Below are 22,540 nucleotides of genomic sequence, written 5' to 3' on the forward strand. Positions count from 1 at the left end.
ACTCACCGGTATGTTCTGCGCCTACGTCGCTGTTGTTCGTACAGGAGCAGGAAGACATGGGCAGGTAGTATTTGGAGTTCCAGCTCCATGGAGTCATCGTTCCTCGTGGAGTGTGTTGAGGTGAGCATTTTCCCATAGCAAAGGCTGTTTCCGCCGTGTTTTTATCCACGGTGAATCTGCCCCGGAAAAGGTGGCGGATTGGTGTGTTGTAATAGTGTGGGCGGTACTTTGTCTCCCGCCTGTCTGTTGGCGGTGACCGCCACGCTGTTTGTCTGTACCGCCTTGGCGGGCGAAGTGTTAAAGTGGCTCTCTTTGTTGGCGGTTACCGCCAGGGTCGTGATTCCCTTTTTTTTTCCGCCGGCCTGTTTGCGGTATTACCCCACCTTTTACACCGTCCGCCAGGGTTGTAATGACCCCCCATATTCCTTGTGTAGTCATGTGGTTTGTGGAAGTCGTCCTTCTTGGGAATGTGGAAGTACAGAAAGTACACACCATTACCCCAGTGATGGGACCTTCTCTCCATTGCTCCTTTAAGGCACCTGCACCTCTTCCTGAAGAAGAGAAAGATTTTCCCTCCTGAATGAATGAGCATGAAGTGGAATGTTAGGAAGGGTTTTCACAAGTTCTATGCAGTATGCATGTCCGATGACTACAATAACCCACTGGTCCGAGGTGATTTCCTGCCAGCAAGGAAGGAAATCCTGGTGTCTCCCAACAACAGGTGATGTGGGATCGTGGGGGGTAGGGAGAGAATGCAGGCAAGTCATTGGTTAGAGGTAGAGACCTCTTTACTGGGTCTTTCTTTACACATGCTACTGTTGCTGCACCTTTGGTGAAGCCTTTACTGGGCCTCTGGAAGAGCTCTTGCTATCTTTGGTAGGAGCGAGGCTTCTCTGGAAGTGTGGCCTCAAATCCTGGCTCATACTGCAGTCTGTGAAAGGAGCCTATGACAGACTGAGTGTGAAGGGCACCTGTAGATTTGACAATGTTGGTGTCCTTCTTAATTTTCTCCAGCATCTCATTAACTACTGTACATACAGATGTTAAGGAGATGCTGCTGAACCTCCACCTTGAATCCCTAAATACAAAGCCAGGCATGGTACCTAAGTATGATACTAGTTTTGATCCCCTGGAGGCTGTATCCACAGCATCAAGGGCACAACGGATGGTGGCAATGGGGATAATTTTTCCCTCAACCACGATTTCCTCCCCTGTCTTTTTTAACTTTTCAGGAAGATACATGCCTATCTCCTACATTTCCTCCCACTGCCCTTTCGTAGCAGGAGAGGAGGCCAAAAGAGTTGGATAAATGCCAGTGGGTAACCCTCTGAAGTCTATCCCCCTTTTGCTCCCCTAATCATGTGCTGGGGCTTTGCCCATAACCAGTGCAGAGGCATTTGTGAGTGGTATGAACCAATAGAGAGTTTGGGGGGAACATGGCCTTTAATGTACTTAGGGTCAGAGAGAGAAACGCATGCTACAAACATAATGAACCTCCTCTTCTGAGCTCCATTTAGAGCTGTGACATTTCTCACTAAAGGTATTTGGCAGCAGTTTGTGCTTAGGATCCCCCGCTTACAACTGTCAAATTTTTCTTCTCTCGGTCTCATGTGGTGGCTCCCATGAAAATGTATCTAGCCCTGTACAATTCTATTGCATTGAATGGGGAACGAGCAGGAAAATTAACGCAAGAGCACAAAGCAGTTTAATCTTTTTCAGTGTTATTGACATATGAACTTTTTAAAGGTTTTAGCCAACTTCCATTTTGCACACTACAAGCGCACACTAGGTGGCACAAAGAAATTTAGATAATTGGTTTTTGCACCTCCCAGTTCAGAGCCGGGATTGGTTGCCAAAGACAGCAGTCAGAGCCGGGATTGGTTGCCAAAGACAGCATTTTTGTTGGCAGATTATTTCCAGCCTCCATACTTGAGCCTAGGAACACAGACATGCGCAGCGGGCTCACCATTGGATCACCAAAGGCAAGCTCATCTGCGCCCATCCACACCAAGATTGTGCCATGCGTCAGGATCCCTGGCCGAATCATTCCCCAGAAGTACTCCAGGGAGTTGCAGCTTAACAGGGGTAGTCTTCCGCTATGCAATGTTTTTAATATAGCTTTATAGCCTGCCGGTGAGGGCTATTCTGGTCATTAAAGTTAAAGGCCAGCTCCAGGGGCTCTAAAGCTATTAGAACTTTCTGCCACTAAAGGGTAGAATGTTCCAAATAAATAAAACAAAGACCTCACGGAGCCTGAGGGGATTCAAATCCCCTAGGGCTACGTGAGTCCTTTGTTCACAGCAACGGCTGTGAACGACAACATTGGAATGTTGGAGCGCCGGGCTTCTACTGGCCATTAGAAGCCCAGAGCACTCCATTGTTTTCAATGGAGCTCCCAACATTCCGATGTTCTAATCCTAGTTACGATCAGGATGATATACACTGCATTCACCGTAGGTGGGCCTGCCAGGTTGAACAAAGACTGAAAGTTCTTCGTCCCCTTGATGTCTTGGAGAGAGTTGTATTACATTGAAATGCACATTAATAAATACATGCTATCTTATTAAGCATAAGATCGATATTTTTAAACACTTAGAAATTCATACTCCCTATATGGTGTTTTTAACCGAGACCTGGGTGAATGAAAGCTCAAATCCAGGCTTGGTTGACACTTTACCAGCGGGATTCACTATTACCAGTTTAGACCTAGTAGGTAAGCAAGGGGGATGCCTAGCGGTGGTTTATCGGGACCACCTTGAAGTTATATGTGAACCTGCCACAGTAATTGATTGTGAAGCAATGTTATTTAGATGCTATCTAACCAATCCTTATTGAACGAATCAACGGATTACTGATTTACGGGTCCAAAAACAAGCTTTTTAGATAGCTTGTGAGAAACTTTAAAATCATGTATGCAGTATGCTAATTTTACTGTTTTAGGTGATTTTAACATTCATCTTGAAGATGTCAATAACAAAGAGTCAATGCAACTTCTTGATATTTTAAGTGGTTTATTATCTCCCAACGGGTGTCTTCTACCACCCAAATACCAGGTCATACCCTGAACAGCATTATTTCTAACAATTTGGATCTGAAGGTTGACGATATTTTACATATTACATGGTCTAATCACATAGCCATCAATTTTAGCTTAGAATCTGTCTTGCCAACTAATATGCCAAAAAAGCTGCTGCAATGTAAAAAAAAGTCCTTACCTAGGCTGGATTATTGTAATGCTTTATATTTAGGTATTCACCAACACTCTCTGAAAAAACTCCAAGGTCAACAGAATGCGAATGCGGCACCATGACTCTTAAAAATAATTTTCAAGTCCTAGCCAGTCTGAGACATTACGAGAGCTTCACTGGCTTCCTGTGAAGAAAAGAGTCTGGTTTGAGGCTTATGTTTGGCATATAAAACCCTGATGGGATGGCCCAGCATTCTTGAAATAAAATCTTTATTGGTCCAGTCCTAGAAGGACTTTACGCTCAACCAATTCTAGGACAGTTTATGGCCATAAAATTAGAAGGATGAATTGGGGAGGTAGGAGTTTAATTTACTCCACAGAACAACTTTGGAATAAACTACCTGAAGACTTGAGAGGCCAACCTAATCTTTTTAACTTCAGGAAACATCTTTAAACTTGGTTATTCTCCTGCCCATTGTGAGCATATGTAAGCATCAAGCTTGAGTTGAGACCACTCTTCATTTAGTGCAGTAGTTTTCAGCACCAAGACGCCATTGGCATTCGCACCCTATATAAAATTAATCAATATCAATTAAATGGTGACAGATCTGCGCACTTATGAAGACACTGATTGGTGGACATAGGCCGAATGAGTTGGTGCCTAGGGCTTGCACTAGTATGGGGCTGGAAGCCCTCTAAGCAATGACCACCAGTGGAACTGCGCTCCCACCTCACTTGTGGAAACAACGCTATCGGAAGCAGGTTGACTTTACTGCATCTGTGAAGCCGGTGAGTGTCTGCTCACCTCCAACACACTACACCAGCTATACCGCATATAGCAGAACTATCTTGCCCTCTGTAAGTAAGGCATTAATCTGCTCTTCTGTTCGTCTGTTCCTGTGCCATTAGTGCACACTTGTTTGTCATATAATAAAAGTGCATATGGATTAGTCTAAGGGCCTGATTTAGATTTCGGCGGATGAGTTACTCCATCACAATGGTGCCAGATATCCCGCCCGGCGAAATATAAATCCCATACGAAATAATGGGATTTATATTTCAGAGGATGGGATATCTGTCACCGTTGTGACAGAGTAACCCACCTGCTGAAATATAAATCAGGCCTTAAATTCCTTACAAACTTAGGGGCTTATTTACAAGCCTCTTGTGCCGCTGTAGTGTCATTTTACGCCACAGTGGAGCAGAACAGTCCCCCACCCTGTGCCATATTTACAAACAGTTTGTAAACCCTTGCGCCACATTATACCTGTGCGCGGTATAATGTATGCAAGGGAGGCGTTCCCCCGCTAGGAGGCCTGCAGGAATGGCACAGTGAAATCTATGAGATTTCAATGCATCATTCTAGTGTAATTGTTTAACGCCTGCTTAAGGGCAGGCGTTAAAGTGACGCTAGGCTGTTTTTAATGGACCTCCCCGAGCTTTGCTGGACTAGTGTCAAACTTTTTGATGCTAGTCCAGCAAAGCGCCACAACTGCTTCAGAAATGTTTACGCAGTTGTGCTAAGGAGTGCCATGGTGCGCTGTATTGTAAATACAGTGCTACCATGGTGGTGTTAGGGGGGCACAGGGCAGCGCAAGCAAACTGGAGCATCGTGAGCGATGCCACAGTTTGTCGCAGATAAGCTTTTAGTGTGTCATTTTGAACTACGTGTATTTCACACACACATAAGAGTTTAGCTTCAGAAGTCAAGTTCAGTTTTGCATCACACAGTTTTCCAATATAGGAGACATTACCTGAGAAGAGAACCATACCTATTCAATAGTCCCCGGATGTCCTAGAGTGAGGGAGAGAAGGAGAGAGAGATTATTTTTTTAAAAATTAAAACTGTTTATAATTATAATTTATGCGGGTCATCAATATAGGAATTACAATTGATTAAAAATAAAAAAGAGAGACAAAACAGATAACAGTCGGTGCCACATAATTAGTAAACATTGATTTAAAGGCGGCGAATAATATGACCTGTGATTGGACGGCAGGCTGTGACGCCTTATTTGGACCTGGGTTCAGAAGATAATTTTGACTCTCCGCCACACGCTTCGGTATAGAACACTATACAACGGGCAGGATGTAACACTGCCCAGAAATGACCACTCTGACAATCTTGAACCCTACCTCAGAGATGGCTAGAAAAAGAGTGGATTGATGTGTGAAGAACTTCACTGAAACTAAACAATTACTAGCAAAACTAAGAGGTCTGGATTATACCAGAGAGTGTTGCCAATGCTTTTCCCGTTGCATTATAATCAATGTAATCATTATCATTTCAATTCATTGTAGTCAAAATTTGTAACAATTATGATGACAATGATGCAACTGTAGATTATAAAGAAGTTTTGTAATGACTTTAAGGATCATAATGCAACTGGTATTGAAACAATCCCTGAAGCACTAAGGGGGTTATTACAACTTTGGAGGAGGTGTTAATCCGTCCCAAAAGTGACGGTAAAGTGACAGATATACCACCAGCCGTATTACGTGTTCCATAGGATACAATGGACTCGTAATACGGCTGGTGGTATATCCGTCACTTTACCATCACTTTTGGGACAGATTAACACCTCCTCCAAAGTTGTAATAACCCCCTAAATCACTGAAGGCACAAATGTTTCTTGTGACCGAAAGGCACTTTTTACAATGAGTGTTTTACTGTTCTTAAAGCGTCCTGCAGGCACAACGCAGCGTAGGCAGACTCTTACAACACACTAAGGGGGTCATTACGACCCTGGCAGCCGGTGGTATGTTGGCGGTAACACCGCCAACAGGCTGGCGGTGTTCCGCCAGCAATTATGACCGTGGTGGAATTGCCACGGCCATACCGCCGGCACCTCCATTTTCCCGCCTGGATTCCGCCTGGCGGTCATAATCCCCAGGGCAGCGGTGCAAGCACCACTGCCCTGGGGATTATGAGTCCCCGACCGCTGGCCTGTCCATGGCGGTACACACCGCCATTGAAAGGCCGGCGGTAAGGGGACTTGGGGTGTCCCTGGGGGCCCCTGCACTGCCCATGCACTTGGCATGGGCAGTGCAGGGGCCCCCAGGCATAGCCCTGTCGCGCATTTCACTGCCCGAATTTCGGGCAATGAAATGCGCGACGGGTGCTACTGCACCTGCTGCACATCAGCATTGCCGCCGGCTCTATTACGAGCCGGCTGCAATGTTGATGTGACATTTCCGCTGTTACCGCCCGCTGGGCCAGCGGAAATGTCATAATAGGGAGACAGGAATACCGCCGGCAATGGCGGTATTCTGTCTCCCGCGGCCTCGGCGGTCTTTTCAAAAGACCGCCTAGGTCGTAATGACCCCCTAAATGCATGCTATGCAGAACCCATTCCAGCCCCTTTGAGATTTTCTTCAGGGCTGTTCTACATATACTGGTCTCACTGCAATTCAGTTGTAAGCGCAACACAGCAGCGCATCTACTTTAGTTTTGCATTCTGGAACTTACCGTCCTGATTTTAAGGATGGATAAACTGGACTAAAAGTCCCAGAATGCACAGTAAAAACCTGCACTGATGGCCTACTCATTGATGTATCTGGAGAATTTGAGACCTCTGCCTCTGATGGGTATCCACTTTCCTTGCCACCCTTTTGAGATTTTAACATATTACCAAATTGCAATTTGGAATTCTGCATTCATACTGATTTGGTATTAGGAAGGGGTGTGTCAAGAGTGTCCCTCCCTAATAACAGATCGCAGCAGTATGAAGAAACGTTTTGTGACCGAAATGCGGCGCAAAACATTTGAATTTTACCACCTACTTCAAGTATCTGGTAACCCATTTGCAAAAGGGAAGGGGTTTCCAAGGGACCCCTTTTCCTTTGTGAATGGTAGCGAAAATGTTTTTTAAAAGCAGGCAATGACCCCAGGGACCACTTAAAAAAATGAAAAGAAAGCTCTTTTTTAAATGCATCCCTTTAAGGAAAACGGGCTGCAGTTAAAAAGAAAACACATTCAATCAATCAATCAATCAGGGAATTTGTAAAGTGCACTACTCACCCATGAGGGTCTCAAGGTGCTGATTCCTTTAATTAAAAGCAATCACAGACATGGTGGCTGCTGAGTCCCGCAGGCCACCATCCTTTATTTAAAAGCAATCACATACATGGTGGTCTGCTGAGTCCGCAGGCCCCATTCATGTGATTTTTGGGTTACCAAAAGGGTTGCAAATTGCGACCTGTCTCATTTCTAATAGTGAGGTAGGTCCACTTGTGACCCATTAGGAAACTCTACATTCAAATGCGATTACCTAATTGTGATTTGGTGGGAATCGCAATAAGGTATTCACAATTTAGAATAATGATACATAAGGCCCTTGATTCCTAATCTGTTACAGTGCTTTATAATCTTTGCTAGCATTTAGTTGCTGATGGTGGTAGATGTACCTCACAGAAAAATATGCTAAACCAACCGCTCCATTGCCATTAGTCGTATGGAATACATAATACTTTTTTGCTCTCTGCAAAATGTGTAACAACTACAATAACTACAAATTGAACTGGTGATAAAAATAAGCAATATTAAAATGATTTCAAAACCATTCCAAGATGGCTTCCGCCAGTACTACTGGTGGGTGCAATCAGAGGTTGGGTGGGGACTAGAGGAAAGTGCAGTGCACGACATCAGAGGTGTAAACTTATAACACAGTGAGACCCAAATGATCCTATGGGACAAACAGAAGAATAAGGAGTCTTGCCATTGAATCCGGAGCAAGGTACTGAGATGGACAAGAAAGCCAGTGAATTATGTCCCAAAGGGGACTCTAAATCTGCACTACATAGAGCAGGTTTGTTTGCAACGCCATACATACCTGATTCAGATGGAAGACTCACAATTTAAAAAAATAAAAATGTCTTGGATTTAGCTTTCTCCAACCTGAAATTGTCCCCATTTAAATGCAAGGAAATGGGGGAAATATGCAACACACAACAAAAGCTGTCTGTTGGATAGACCTAAAACATATATAATTGACAGACTTCCTAAAGTTGCACACCTGTCAGGCACTGGTGATTTCTGATTGGTGATCTGTTTTTGCAAACTCATTTTTTCAGGTAACGTCATTGTAGGAGGCTGGCCTGGCTTATAGTGGGGACCAATGGTACTTACACCTTCTGCCAGGTCCAGTTATCCCTTATTAGTAGATTAGTAGTGTTCTAGCAGCTTAGGCAGATAGAGGTAGGTATAGCAGAGCAGCTTAGGTTGAACTAGGAGACATGCAAAGCTCCTACCATACCACTTACATCATATAGGTACTATATCATAAGAAAGACAATACTCAGAGTTTCTAAAAATAAAGGTACTTTATTTTAGTGACAATGTGCCAAAAATATCTCAGAGGATATACTCCCTTAGGAGGTAAGTAAAATACCCAAAATATACACACAAACTAAAATCAGGTAAGTAAAACAGTCAGAAAGCAGTGCAAACACTGCAGAATAAAATAGAGTGCAATAGGCCTATGGGAAACACAAACCATATACTAAGAAAAAGGAATGCAAACCACGAATGGACCCCTAGGCTACTGTAGTGTGTAGAGGGTCGCTGGGAGTGTAAGAAAACACTAAGGGTGTCCAAGATACCCCACCCCAAGACCCTGGAAAGTAGGAGTAAAGTACTACTATTTCCCCAGAAACACACTTAAGTCGTGATAGAGGATTTTGCAAAGACCACAACAGACTGCAAAGCACTGAAGATGGATTCCTGGACCTGAGGACCTGCAAAGGAAGGGGACCAAGTCCAAGAGTCTTGAAAGTTTCTAGGGGGGGCAGGAGCCCACTAAACCTCGGATGAAGGTGCAAAAATGGCTGCCTCTGGATGGAAGAAGCTGAAGATTCTGCAACAACGAAAGGTGCTGAGAACTTCTCCCAGATGTCCCACAGAGACCAAGATGATGCAGAGTTGTTTCCTTGGCAAAATACGGCAAACAAGCCTTGCTAGTTGCAAGAGTCACGGTTGAAGAAAAAGGGTGCTGCCCGGGCCCAGGAAGGACCAGTATGTCGCCACTTGGGAGAGGAGACAGAGGGGGCCCTCTGCAACATAGAGAGCTCATGCACAAGCAGGAAGCACCCACAGAAGTTCTTGAACACAGGTTCAAGAAGTCTGAACATGGCAGTCGTCTCAACACTGCAGAAGGGGGTCCCACGACACCAGAGATCAACTGAGGGAGACAGAGTGCTGGGGACCTAGGCTTGGCTGTGCATGCAGGATTTTGTGAAAAATGTGCACAGAAGCCCTTGTAGCTGCAGTTCATGCGGTGCACAGGATTACTGCCTGGAGAGGGAAAGCAAGGACTTACCTCCTCTAAATTTGGACAGTGGGACCACTGGACAGTCTGGGTCACTTGGGTCCACCACCTGTGTTCCAGGGGCCATGCTCGTCATGATGAGAGGGGTCCCAGAGTACCGGTGATGCTGAAGTGTGGTGCCTGCTAAAGCATGGGGAAGACTCCGTCGACCCACAGGAGATTTCTTTGTGGCTTCCAGTGCAGGATGAAGGCAGGCAGGTCCCAAAGCATGCACCACCAGGAAACAGTCGAGAAAGCCGGCAGGATTAGGCACTACAGTGTAGCTGGTAGTCTTCTTGCTACTTTGTTGCAGTTTTGCAGGCGTCCTGGAGCAGTCAGTGGTCGATGCTTGGCAGAAGTCGAAGAGAGAGGTGCAGAGGAACTCTGGTGAATTCTTGCAAGTCGTTATCTGAGGAAAAGACCACTGGAGAGACCCTAAATAGCCCTCAGAGGAGGATTGGCCAACTAGTCAGGTAAGCACCTATCAGGAGGGGTCTCTGATGTCACCTTTTGGCACTGGCCACTCAGAGGCCTCCAGAGTGCCCTCACACCTCTGGATCCAAGATGGCAGAGGTCTGGGACACACTGGAGGAGCTCTGGGCCTTTGTCCAGTTTCGCACCAGAGCAGGGACTGGGGGTTACCTAAACCGGTGTAGACTGGCTTATGCAAGGAGGGCACCATCTGTGCCCTTCAAAGCATTTCCAGAGGCTGGGAGAGGATGCCCCTCCCCAGCCTTTAACACCTATTTCCTCTAAGAGGAAATTCTTTGTTCTGCCTTCCTGGGACTGGGCTTGCCACACCCCAGGAGGGCAGAACCCTGTCTGTGGGGTGGCAGCAGCGGTAGTGGCGTCTCCACAAGTGAATTTTAGGATTTTGAAGGGATTGTCAATAAAAGTTTTATTTGAAAAAAACAATCTTTAAAAAACATTAAACATGTCTAGAGGACAGCCACATAACCAATCACAAGGGATCCCTGCACAGTGATAGAGCCAATCACTAGGGGTCTCTGCAGTCCAGTTGAAGGGCACACAGCTCCAGCTCAGAGTGCTTTAGAAAAATATGGCAAGCTGTCCTGGGATCTTGGATTCAATGGCCCTGGAGACTTAGGCCCTCCTTACAACATTGGCGGTAAAAGGCGCTTACCGCCGTGCAGAAGACCGCCAAAACACCACCGCGGCCGTGGAATTCCGCCACAGCTATTATGACACACATCTCGGAATCCGCCGAAATTCAGACACCCACACAAGACCGCCACACCAAAGGTCAGTGATAAACTGGCGAAAACAAAACCTCCACCGTCACGCCAACAGAAACACGCCCATGCTATCACGACCCACGAATCCATGCGGCGGTCTTTCAACCGCGGTATTCCCTTGGCGGTACACACCGCCGCGCTCTAAATACACACACATCTCCAAAACACCGCCACATTGGACAATTCCAGATACACATACAAACACCACTCCCACACACCCAACACAATATAAAACACACACCCACATCACCCACAAACCCCTACGACCAAAAATCAGAGACGAAGGCCAGATAGACAGAGAGCACAGCAACTGAGAACCCCACCACACAGAGGCACACAACACCATCACCCATACAACATTACATGCACAATACACCACACACCACTACACATCACCACACACATCAACACTTACACCACCCCACACATCACCCACACCACCTCATGTCATGCCAAAGACACCTCCGGTTTTCCGAGGAGGAGCTGAGGGTCATGGTGGAGGAAATCCTACGGGTAGAGCCACAGCTATTTGGCTCACAGGTGCAGCACACATCCATAGCCAGGAAGATGGAGCTATGGCAAAGAATCGTGGACAGGGTCAACGCTGTGGGGCAGCATCAAAGAAATCGGGAGGACATCGGGAAGAGGTGGAACGAGCTACGAGGGGAAGGTGCGTTCTGTGGTATCCAGGCCCAACATCGCGGTACAGCGGACTGGCGGCGGACCCCCACCTCCTCCCCCACAACTAACAACATGGGAGGAGCAAGTCTTGACCATCATGCATCCAGAGGGCCTAGGAGGAGTCGGTGGAGGAATGGACACTGCTAAGTTAAATCTCAACTATCATATCCCCCACCCTACCTGCATGCCATCACACACCCCCACCTTCACCCCCTCCCCTATCACTCCAACTCCTCACTAATGTACTCATAACACAAACCACCCATCCCAACACCAAGCCCCGCATGGAAAAACAAAGCATGGTCAGCCCTCACCAAAGCATGCTCACTGCACATACCCATAATAACCCCCAAACCATCATCACACAAACCCACACACAGGAATGCTTGCACTGGGGTACACAAACACCCACCAATTGCACACCATTACTCACACACATGCACTAATCATGCTCTTATATCCCTGCAGGACCACTACGGAACGTCACCACACCGGAGGGTCCAGACAACTCCACTCCACCCACAGAAGAGGCCCACAGTGACGACAGCAGCTCTGCCCTACTGGATCCTGATGACCAGCCCGGACCATCGTGGGCCTCGGGACAGTCGGTTCCCCTTGCACAGGCACAGCCCAACACTGACCTTCCACCCTCTGGTAACACCAGCACAGCACCCACCCAGAGGGCCCATACCTCCGTACCCAGGACACGTCAATCAGCGGTGTGTCCACCACTACAGGGAACCCAGGATAACCCACCACCTCAACAACAACAGGGACCTGGGGGCAGTGGTAGCGGGCACACGGTCCAGGGGACGGAGGCACAGGAACACCGGGGAACTGGGAGGGCTGCTGTGCGACAGGGGGCGGACAGGCCAAGGGAACCCACCCTCCACGAGGCCCTCTCCTCCATCATGGGAGCCTACCACCACTCCCAGGAGACGATGGCGACAGTCCTGGCCAAGTTTCAGGAGACCCAGCACCTGCAGGACGAACTGTATTTGGGGTTCAGGGAGGAGCTCAGAACCATCAGCTCCGCCCTGGGCACCATCGTAGGGGTGCTGATAGACATACAAAAGACCATGAGGGACACCGTGGCACTCCAAGGGGCCCCTGACACTAGCATGGACGATGAACTGCCCACCACCTCTGCCGGCGCTAGTGGACAGGACGCCCCGCCACAGGACCACCACACCAGCACCCCACCCCCTGCACACGGACAACAGAGCAAGATGGCAAGACCCCCGCCAGGAAATGAGACCACCCTGATTGTCCTCCCACTGTCTCACTTTGTTACCCTGTCACGATTGGAACTGCCCCATCTCCACTTCCTATGCCCATATGGGCAGTGCACCTGTGTGACTAATGGACTGGACTCTGCCATGGACATTCCTCCACCGTCCCCCATCACCATATCACTACCCCCCTCCATTTTTGAGCACTGAAATAAACACCCTTGAACCACAAAACAATCTGGAGTCAGTCTGTGATTTGGTAAATATGTATAATCAATGACAGTGTCAACATGCGTTTCCAATTTTAAAGCCAACATACCTATGTCACACATCACAAGTCCTTGAAGGATGCAAGCAGATGACACACGTTGCTAACCACACCTGTGAAACCGTAATGGAAAGGTAAAACTCAGTGACCAAATACTGCTATGAACTGACAGACAGGATAGAGGTAGAAGTGTGAAAGTGAATGTAATGGTAAAAAGAAAACTGTTCTCACCTGTGTGTCACTGGAAATATTGCTGTATGACTGACTCCCTGTTGTCTATGTCTTCTTCCTCAGCGTCCTCCTCATCACTGTCCAAAGGCTCCACAGGCTCCACAGCTGCCACAACACCGCCATCTGGACCATCCTCCTGCAGAAAAGGCACCTGGCGTCGCAAAGCAAGATTGTGAAGCATCGAGCAGGCGATGATGATCTGGCACACCTTCCTTGGTGAGTAGAATAGGGAACCACCTGTCATATGCAGGCACCTGAACCTGGGCTTCAGGAGGCCGAAGGTGCGTTCGATCACCCTCCTAGTCCGCCCATGGGCCTCATTGTAGCGTTCCTCTGCCCTGGTCCTGGGATTCCTCACTGGGGTCAATAGCCAGGACAGGTTGGGGTAACCAGAGTCCCCCAATAGCCACACCCGGTGCCTCTAGAGTTGACCCATCATATAAGGGATGCTGCTATTGCGCAGGATGTAGGCGTCATGCACTGAGCCAGGGAACATAGCATTTACCTGCGAGATGTACTGGTCTGCCAAACATACCATCTGTACATTCATGGAATGATAACTCTTCCGGTTCCTGTACACCTGTTCACTCCTGTGGGGGGGGGACCAGAGCTACATGGGTCTCATCAATAGCACCTATGACGTTGGGGATATGTCTAAGGACATAGAAGTCACCTTTCACTGTAGGCAAATCCTCCACCTGAGGGAAAACAATGTAGCTCCTTACGTGTTTCAGCAGGGTTGACAACACTCTGGACAACACGTTGGAAAACATAGGCTGGGACATCCCTGATGCCATGGCCACTGTTGTCTGAAACGATCCACTTGCAAGGAAATGGAGCACTGACAGCACATGCACTTGAGGGGGGATTCCTGTGGGATGGCAGATTGGTGACATCAGGTCTGGCTCCAACTGGGTACATAGTTCCTGGATAGTGGCACGGTCAAACCTGTAGGTGATGAGTAAATGTCGCTCCTCCATTGTCAACAGGTCCACCAGCGGTGGGTACACCGGAGGATTCCGCCATCTTCTCAAATGTCCAAGCTGATGGTGCCTAGGAAGGACAACAGCGACCACAGAGTCAACAAAATCCCAAGTATGTACCCACAGATACACAGAACACGACACCAAAGACAAAAATCTTCCTGTATGTGTGTCGAGTGTAGGCCCAGGTATGTGTGACGCAGTTGCAAATTAAGCCATGTGGGCCACTGAAATGGCGGCTGCCTGACCTCTAAACTGGGACAATGGGATGTGAGGTAACTGCGCTGGCGTTGTACACCGTCGCGGTAGGCGGTCGAAGACCGCGGCGCAAATCTGCATTGGTTAACATTGGACCCTATGGGTCCCAGGAGCCAATGATGAAGTGCGCCGGCGGTGATGAGACGCACCGCGCGGACCTCACTGCCGCGGACGTGACCGCCATTTTCTATCTGTTCAATCACTTGATACCTGATCTTCGACAGGAGAGGACCTACACTGCAAGTGCTGCTGTGACCTCGGTCTGGAAGAGACAATGGCTGCTGCATCTGGGGAAAGGGCCCCTGCCTTCACTGCTCAGGAGTTGGAGAAGCTTGTGGACGGGGTCCTCCCCCAGTACACGCTACTCTACGGTCCTCCAGGTAAGTACACAGGGAGCACGTTGTATGGGCTATGCCTGTGTGGAGAGGGCTGGTTGTAAGAGGGAAGGGGGCAGAGTGCAGTGAACATGAAGGACTGTGAATGCATGTGCCACATGGCAAGGGCAGGGATGGGGGCCACTCACTTCGACGATGCTTTTGCTAATGACTTCTCTTCTTCCCCTGTGCATGTCATGTTGGTCAGCGCCCACCAGAATAAGGACATTTGGCATGCCATCGCCAAGGACGTCCGGACCCTGGGGGTCCACCAGAGACGGGGCACCCACTGCTGTAAAAGATGGGAGGACATTCGCCGCTGGAGCAAGAAGACGGCGGAGACTCAGCTGGGGATGGCCTCCCAACGTGGGAGGGGTGCCCGTCGCCCCATGACCCACCTGATGTTCCGGATCCTGGTGGTGGCCTACCCTGAGTTGGATGGGCGCTTGAGGGCATCACAGCAGACACAAGGGGGTGAGTACACCCTCATTCTGGGGACTTTGCGCGCAGTTGAGGGGTCTAGGTGTGGGAGGAGGGTTGAGGGTTTCCCTAGGCCAGTGCGACTTCCATAGGCTAGGCGCCTCCGTAATGCAGGCCATGTGGCACTCCACCCCACCGCAGTAGAGTGCCAAGTACAGGTATACATGCCCCTGTGGCATCCATGTGTGCATATGTCCACCATAGCGATGTAGGCCATATCCCAGGAATTGCATCTGTAGAGGCCAGGAGCACGGCATAGTCCAGGGGGCTGCTGTGTCTGTATTGTCCGCCAACGGTAGCGGTAAGCCATGCACTCAACCTGTCTTTCTTCTGTCGTCCCCCCCCTTTCTCTGATCTCCCTGTTCTTTTGTGCATCAGCATCATCAGGCGGAGGTACAGTGGCACCGGAGCACGAGGGAGCTGCATCCCACATGGCCATGGAGGGCCACACCACGGACTCAGAATGCACCAGTGGGACGGAGGGCGAGGGGAGCTTCACGTCGGGCACCGGATCACCAACCAGCGACATGGACTCGTCCACCAATGGGAGCTCCCTTGTGGTGGCAGCACCATCTGTGCCCCACACTTCTACAGGTACAGCCGCCACCTCCCCTACCAGCACCGCCCTCCCGGCAGCCCCTCAGCGTTCGCCCCGTGCCCGCTCACCCAGGAGGGTGGGCATCACCTTCGCCCCAGGCACCTCAGCCCCTGCCACCCCTGCTGCCCTCAGTGAGGAGGCCATTGACCTCCTCAGGCCACTCACTGTTGGACAGTCTACCATTGTGAATGCCATCCAGGGTGTAGAAAGGGAGTTGCAACACACTAATGCATTCATGGAGGACATTCATTCTGGTCAGGCTGCCCTTCATCGAATCCTGCAATCTTTGGCCTCAGCACTGATGGCAGCCATTGTCCCTGTGTCTAGCCTCCCCCCTCCAACTTCCTCCACCCAGACCCAAGCCCCTGTACCCCAGCCTATCCCAAGCACACCATCAGACAAACATGCACACACCTCAACACACAAAAGTAGCTCAGGCAAACATAGGCACCACACATCCCACAGGCACTCACACAAGCATCAGACACATACAGACACAGCAACATCCACTGCCTCCACTGTGTCCCCCTCCTCATCGTCTCCCTCCTCCCTCCCAGTGTCGTCTACACTCTCACCTGCATGCACTACATCTACAGCCACTAGGACTCACACCAGAACACCCAGCACCACACCCCGCTCACCTGCACTCACCACCCCCACTCCCATTTAAACGTCCCCTGTGTCCTCTTCCAGTGTGTCTGTGACGCCCCCTCCCAAAGTACACAAACGCGGGCACCCACACACCCAACATCCATCCACCTCACGACAGCCTCCAGTACCTGCACCTGCACCCAAAACACCTAAAGTGACACCTCCTACAACCACCTCCTCTTCCTCCACTCCCAGACCCCCTCCAGCTACCCATCCCAGTGTTCGTCATAAACTCTCCCTCAGCAACGTTGACCTCTTTGCCCCATCCCCACCCCTCCAATTCATAAGTCCCGTAGTAGCGCCTCAGTCAAAAAGACTCCAGTACCAGTGGTGCGTGTTACAGGTGTGTGGAGTGCACCGGCCACCAGGGCAGGCAGTGTGACACGGAGCCAAAGCACTGCCAGTCCACCCCCTGTAAAGCATCTCAAGTTGGAAAGTGGCCGACGGGACAGGGTGAAGACTCCTGGCGGCAAAACTTCTCACAAGGGTCCCAGGGGGATTGCAGAGTAAGCTGTGACTCCTTCAAAGGTGGTGAAGGGCCAGAGGAAGTCTGCACAGTCTGGTGAGAGCAGCACGGCGGAGAAGGGTGCCATCCTCCCCTGCGGCCGGGACGCCACCGCCAGCACCGTCGTCACTGGTCAGGGGACCACCGCCAGAGTCAGTGCCCAGGAGGGCAGGAGTATCGTTACTGGTCAGGAGACCACGGAGTCAGTGCCCAGGAGGGCAGGAGTATCGTCACTGATCAGGAGACCACCGCCAGAGTCAGTGCCCAGGAGGGCAGGAGTATCGTCACTGGTCAGGAGACCACCGCCGGAGTCAGTGCCCAGGAGGGCAGGAGTATCGTCACTGGTCAGGAGACCACCGCTAGAGTCAGTGCCCAGGAGGGCCCCGGCTGCCACAGCCCCACTAGAAAATGAGGGACCTTCATGCCACACACCAATGCACAGGTCAGAGACCGCCATGGCAAAGCACCGCTGAACAAGGGAATCACCGCCATGGTGAAGACCGCTGAACAGGGCAAAGCACCGCTGAACAGGGCAGAGAACCGCTGAACAGATCAGAGACCACCATGGCAAAGCACCGCTGAACAAGGGAATCACCGCCATGGTGAAGACCGCTGAACAGGGCACAGCACCGCTGAACAGGGCAGAGAACCGCTGAACAGATCAGAGACCGCCATGGCAAAGCACCGCTGAACAAGGAAACACCGCCACATCAAGCATCGTTATCCCATGCACAGCTGGGACTGTGACGGAACAGGAACCGTCACAGGGAGCTTAATGCAGTGTGGGCACCATTTCTCCTCCAGAACCAGTGGAGACTGTTATCCACTTGAGAGACTGTGGCTTTGCACTCCCCAGGATTGTTCAGTGGGCAAACCAACCACTGTAGAGACTTGAGAGACTGTGGCTTTGCACTCCCCAGGATTGTTCAGTGGGCAAACCAACCACTATAGAGACTTGAGAGACTGTGGCTTTGCACTCCCCAGGATTGTTCAGTGGGCAAACCAACCACTGTACAGACTTGAGAGACTGTGGCTTTGCACTCCCCAGGATTGTTCAGTGGGCAACCCACCCACTGTAGAGACTTGAGAGACTGTGGCTTTGCACTCCCCAGGATTGTTCAGTGGGCAAACCACCCACTGTAGAGACTTGAGAGACTGTGGCTTTGCACTCCCCAGGATTGTTCAGTGGGCAACCCACCCACTGTAGAGACTTGAGAGACTGTGACTTTGCACTCCCCAGGATACATCAATGGGCATGGAGCCCCGTGGATCTGGCGTGGTGCTGTAATCCGGCTGAGGTGCCCCCCCCCTTCCCTTCCCCCTGAGGTGCCTGTTGTTTTTCGATCTGATGCCCCAGCAGTGTTCTCTCCATTTGTGGCCAGGTATCTATTGTGGGCCTCGCCCATGCATTTTTGGACCAGTGGTGCACGGACATTGATATGTGCATACCTGCACTGCTTCTCGTAATGTATATACTTTTGAATGTGTATATATATATCTGTATATATTTGGTAACTGTATTTTGATACATTAGAATTTTTCGACTGATTTCCTTTGGTCTTTGCATTCTTCCAGGGGGGTTGTGGGCTGTTACTGTGATGTTTTGACATGCATAGCTGTGTGTGTTATAATGTGCGAGGGTGAGGGTGGGGGTGTTTCGTGTGTGTCCCCCTGACTTTTGCCTCCCCCCTCCCCTATGTTGTAGGTGCAGTACTCACCGTTGTCTTCGCCGCCGCCGTTGCTGGTGTTCGTAAATGAGCAGGAAGACAGGGGCAGGTAGGATTTGTAATTCCGGCTCCATGGTGTCCTCCTTCCTCGTGGGATGTGTAGAAGGTGAGCGTTTTCCCATTGCAAAAGCTGTTTCCGCCGTGTTTTTATCCATGGTGAATCCGCCCCGGAAAAGGTGGCGGATTGGCGGGTTGTGATACTGTGGGCGGTACATTGTCTCCCGTCTGTCTGTTGGCGGTGACCGCCGCGCTGCTTGTCTGTACCGCCGTGGCGGTCGGAGTGTTAAAGTGGCTGTCTATGTTGGCGGTTTCCCCCACGGTCATGATTCCCTTTTTTTGTCCGCCGGCCTGTTTGCGATATTACCGCACATTTAACATCGTCCGCCAGGGTTGTAATGACCGCCTATATTCTGTCCACACGATATTTCTGTTTCCAAGTTATGCTCAGTTATTCCTAACACCCTTTCCCAAATGAGTTATGTTGCTTTGGAAACGTTGTTAGGAATCAGAAACACATTTTAGAAAATCTTTCATCTGTGGCTGCAATGCAGACCCCCACCCTGAGCCACAAACTCAGTTCACATTCATGCGTTTTGGAATTTTACAATAAACTAATATTTATTGCATGCTGTTTTCCTACAAATAATTTAACAATTATTGACAGAACTTTAATTATTCAGCCAACAAAATTAATAAAAGTGTGAACCCTAAAACACTCCAATCATATTTCATCACACATCCATACGCAATAAGGCTAATTGCTATCTATATTACAACTAGCTGACTTAAAGCTTAGTTTAGTTTAGAATAGCTAGGGTGAGTCACTTATGGTTCTGAATACATGGATGCCATGAGGCATGAAGTAGGAGATTTCACATTTACCAACCCTCCAGTCCATCTGTATTGCTCCCCCTAACTAACAGTACTTTTTATACGTTTACCCTACATGGTAGTCTATGGAGCAAGGAGGGGTCTGCTCATACTCAACTCTTATTTCTGTAGGGTAAACAATATTTTACTTCAGATTTCAGGTTTTGGGATACAGACTCATGAAAGGCCGTTTATATTTGCAGTCAACAACTGCAAAAGCAACTTGCTGTACAGCTCGAAAAATGTCTTCTCTGGCTTACTGTTCCGAACAAAAGAGTATGCTAGAAATAAGGCCACATCATTTAAAAACAGGCCTAACTTCTAGACCTTAAACTGCTGCCAGGCTGCACAGCCTGTGCTCTATGTATGCTTTATTGTATAACTTCAAAACGCGAAGTCACATTGAGTGTGTTCTTATGAATCAAAAAATGCATACAGCGTAAATGCAGACTGAAATCATAATAGATGCAATGTATTCTCTACATTGGTTTTGCAGTCAACAGGCAGGTGACTGTGAAAGAAAGTGTGACAGGAAGTATGGTGATTCAATTTGAGAAGTGAGATATAATCCTTCGTGTGTTGCAATGAAAGCACTTTAAAGGACACAGAATGATACACCAAACAGCCAATATAAGTGCTGAGAAAGTATTAGGCCACTTAAAAATATGTATATTTATTGGAAGAATAAGAGAAACAGCATTTACCACATATCCATTACCAAGCATGCCTTTACCTATTTTTTTAACAAGATTATTTTCTTACAGCTAAGGACCCGTTCGGCATTGTGATGCGGGTGATACACACCGATATACCCTCCATACTACAGCACAAATAAGCCCACATCCCCCTACTGAACAGGTGCATCATGTGTTAGGAAGTAGACCTGTAGAAGACCCCAGATGATGGTGGCCAGTTAGTTGGTGGAACTGTAGAGCAGTATAGGTCAAACTGGTCATTGCAGTATATCAGTTTGGTAAACCAAGTCTTCACCGTGGGAACTCAATGCCTCCCCACACGCAGGCTACCCGTCTCTTGGCAAGCAGCAGTGCCTGGACAAAACTCCCCAAATGCTCCAAATCAGAGTTCTGGCGCAGTCCAGCAGTGCTAGCTTCGCAGATTGTGAAGTGGTGTCGCCAGTCATGTTGAACAGGAGCTTGAACATATCACACCAATAGTTGGCTACTGGAGGACAGCGTGACATCTGCTAAACATGGAGTAGTTTCAGAGTTTAATATTGAATAATTTCAGTGGTGTGTTGTATGTCTGATGGAGGAACTTGAAATGTAGGATGTGGAGATGACTTTTAGGTGGCAAAGTCTCCAGCTGGTTTCCACAAGAGAGCAGTCTTTTTTAAGAGTTCACCAAGAAAAGATCCGTCTCTCAGTTGGGTTTTGTCGTATGCATCACTAGTGCACTGACTGCATTGATTAGTCTAGAAATAAAACTTTGGCGGTTTGGTGTGTGTGCCATCAATATTAGTATACCTGTTTGTGATGCAGGTGGTTCTGAAGTAAGGCTTTTATCCTTCAGTTGTTTCCCTTCTAAGATCTTTCTCTGTTTCTTCACTTTAAAAGTGCCTTCATGCATTAGCCTCATTCATGTTCCTCCTTTCATGACCCTACGTTGTGATTAAAGCTATTAGGTCCAGTGAAGCAGGCTCTCCTCTAGACCGGTGTCATCCTGCTCAGCTCAGTAAAGTTGCTCCCGCAAGACCTCCCACTATCTGTCATGGTCTGCAAAGTTTTAACTAAAGCTATCATACCAAGCACCTTGGCTCTTGTAGTTACTTTACTAAAAAGTTAACCTTCTAATGATTCTAAGGAAAATTATAGCATGGAAGCCTCCATTATAGTTCTCTGTGAAGCAAAGGTCAGCTCTGAGGGAAGTTTTAATTAAACTCTTACTTTCTTTCCTATGATATAGAAATGAAAGTAGTAAGCCTTCTTTGCCTTTGATATATGGAAAAGAAGAAATAATCAGCCCAGGTAGTAGTTTAGAGATGTTATGTGTATTTGTAGAGCACACTAATCACCCATGAGGGTATCTAGGTGCTTTGCATGTGAAAATGGAAACTGCCTGCTTGGCGTGATTATTTGGAAAGCCAGATTTTCAGCTTCTTGTGGAACTCAAGAAGTGAAGAAGAGGCCCTGATGTGGTGTGAGAGGTCCCTGAAGCCTGGAAGCAAGCAGATGTCAAGTTGCTACTCAGGGAACCCTCTGTGGACCCCAAAAACTCTGCTCACCTTCCCACCTAAAGTCCTGAAAAAAGCCATTAACAAACAACTTTCAGAACACCTGTAAAGACACAACCTACTGGACACCTCCCAATGTGGTTTCTGCACCAGCTATAGCACCGTGACCACTCGGAGAGTCTGTCTCCCACCTTTTACCTCAGAACCAAAGAGCACCAAAAGTGGTGTCCTCCAGGGAGCCTCACCCTTTTTAACACCTAGATGACACCCCAAAGCTGAGATTGTGCGCTCCCATGGACTCAACATCATCTCATACACCAAAGACACTCAACTTATACTCTCCATCTCCAAAGACCAAGCCTCCCCTAGTGACAATTTCAGCTACGCCATGACCCACCTCACAGAATGGATGAAATCCAACTGTCTGAAACTGAACACAGACAAGACTGAAGTGATCATCTTTGGAAACAACTGCTTCCCCAGGACGACTCCTGGTGACCCCCCCACATACTGACAACCCCAACATAGACTGACCATGCCCGCAACTTCGGCATCATCATCGACGGCAAACTCACCTTTGAATGAGAGATAAACGCAGTGGCCTCCACTAGCTTCCATATTTCCCCATTGAAACCAGAAAGGCAGTAACTCAAGCCATCATCACCAGCAGACTAGGCTATGGAAACACCCTCTAAGTCGGACTGCCCGCCCAAGTCCTCCACCGCCTCCAGACCATTCAGAAC

General features: G+C 48.7%; 1 protein-coding gene across 1 annotated transcript in view; it reads right to left on the bottom strand.

The window, feature by feature from the left end:
* The window catches only part of LOC138301485 (E3 ubiquitin-protein ligase TRIM39-like), a 188,974-nt gene that overhangs the window by 99,827 nt on the left and 66,607 nt on the right, over positions 1-22,540 (bottom strand). The window contains exon 4 of the mRNA XM_069241997.1: positions 4,960-4,982. Within this exon, the coding sequence (XP_069098098.1) occupies positions 4,960-4,982 (23 nt within the window). The remainder of the gene's footprint in view (positions 1-4,959; positions 4,983-22,540) is intronic.

The sequence above is a fragment of the Pleurodeles waltl genome, chromosome 6 (genome assembly GCF_031143425.1).
Source record: "Pleurodeles waltl isolate 20211129_DDA chromosome 6, aPleWal1.hap1.20221129, whole genome shotgun sequence".
Lineage (NCBI taxonomy): Eukaryota > Metazoa > Chordata > Amphibia > Caudata > Salamandridae > Pleurodeles > Pleurodeles waltl.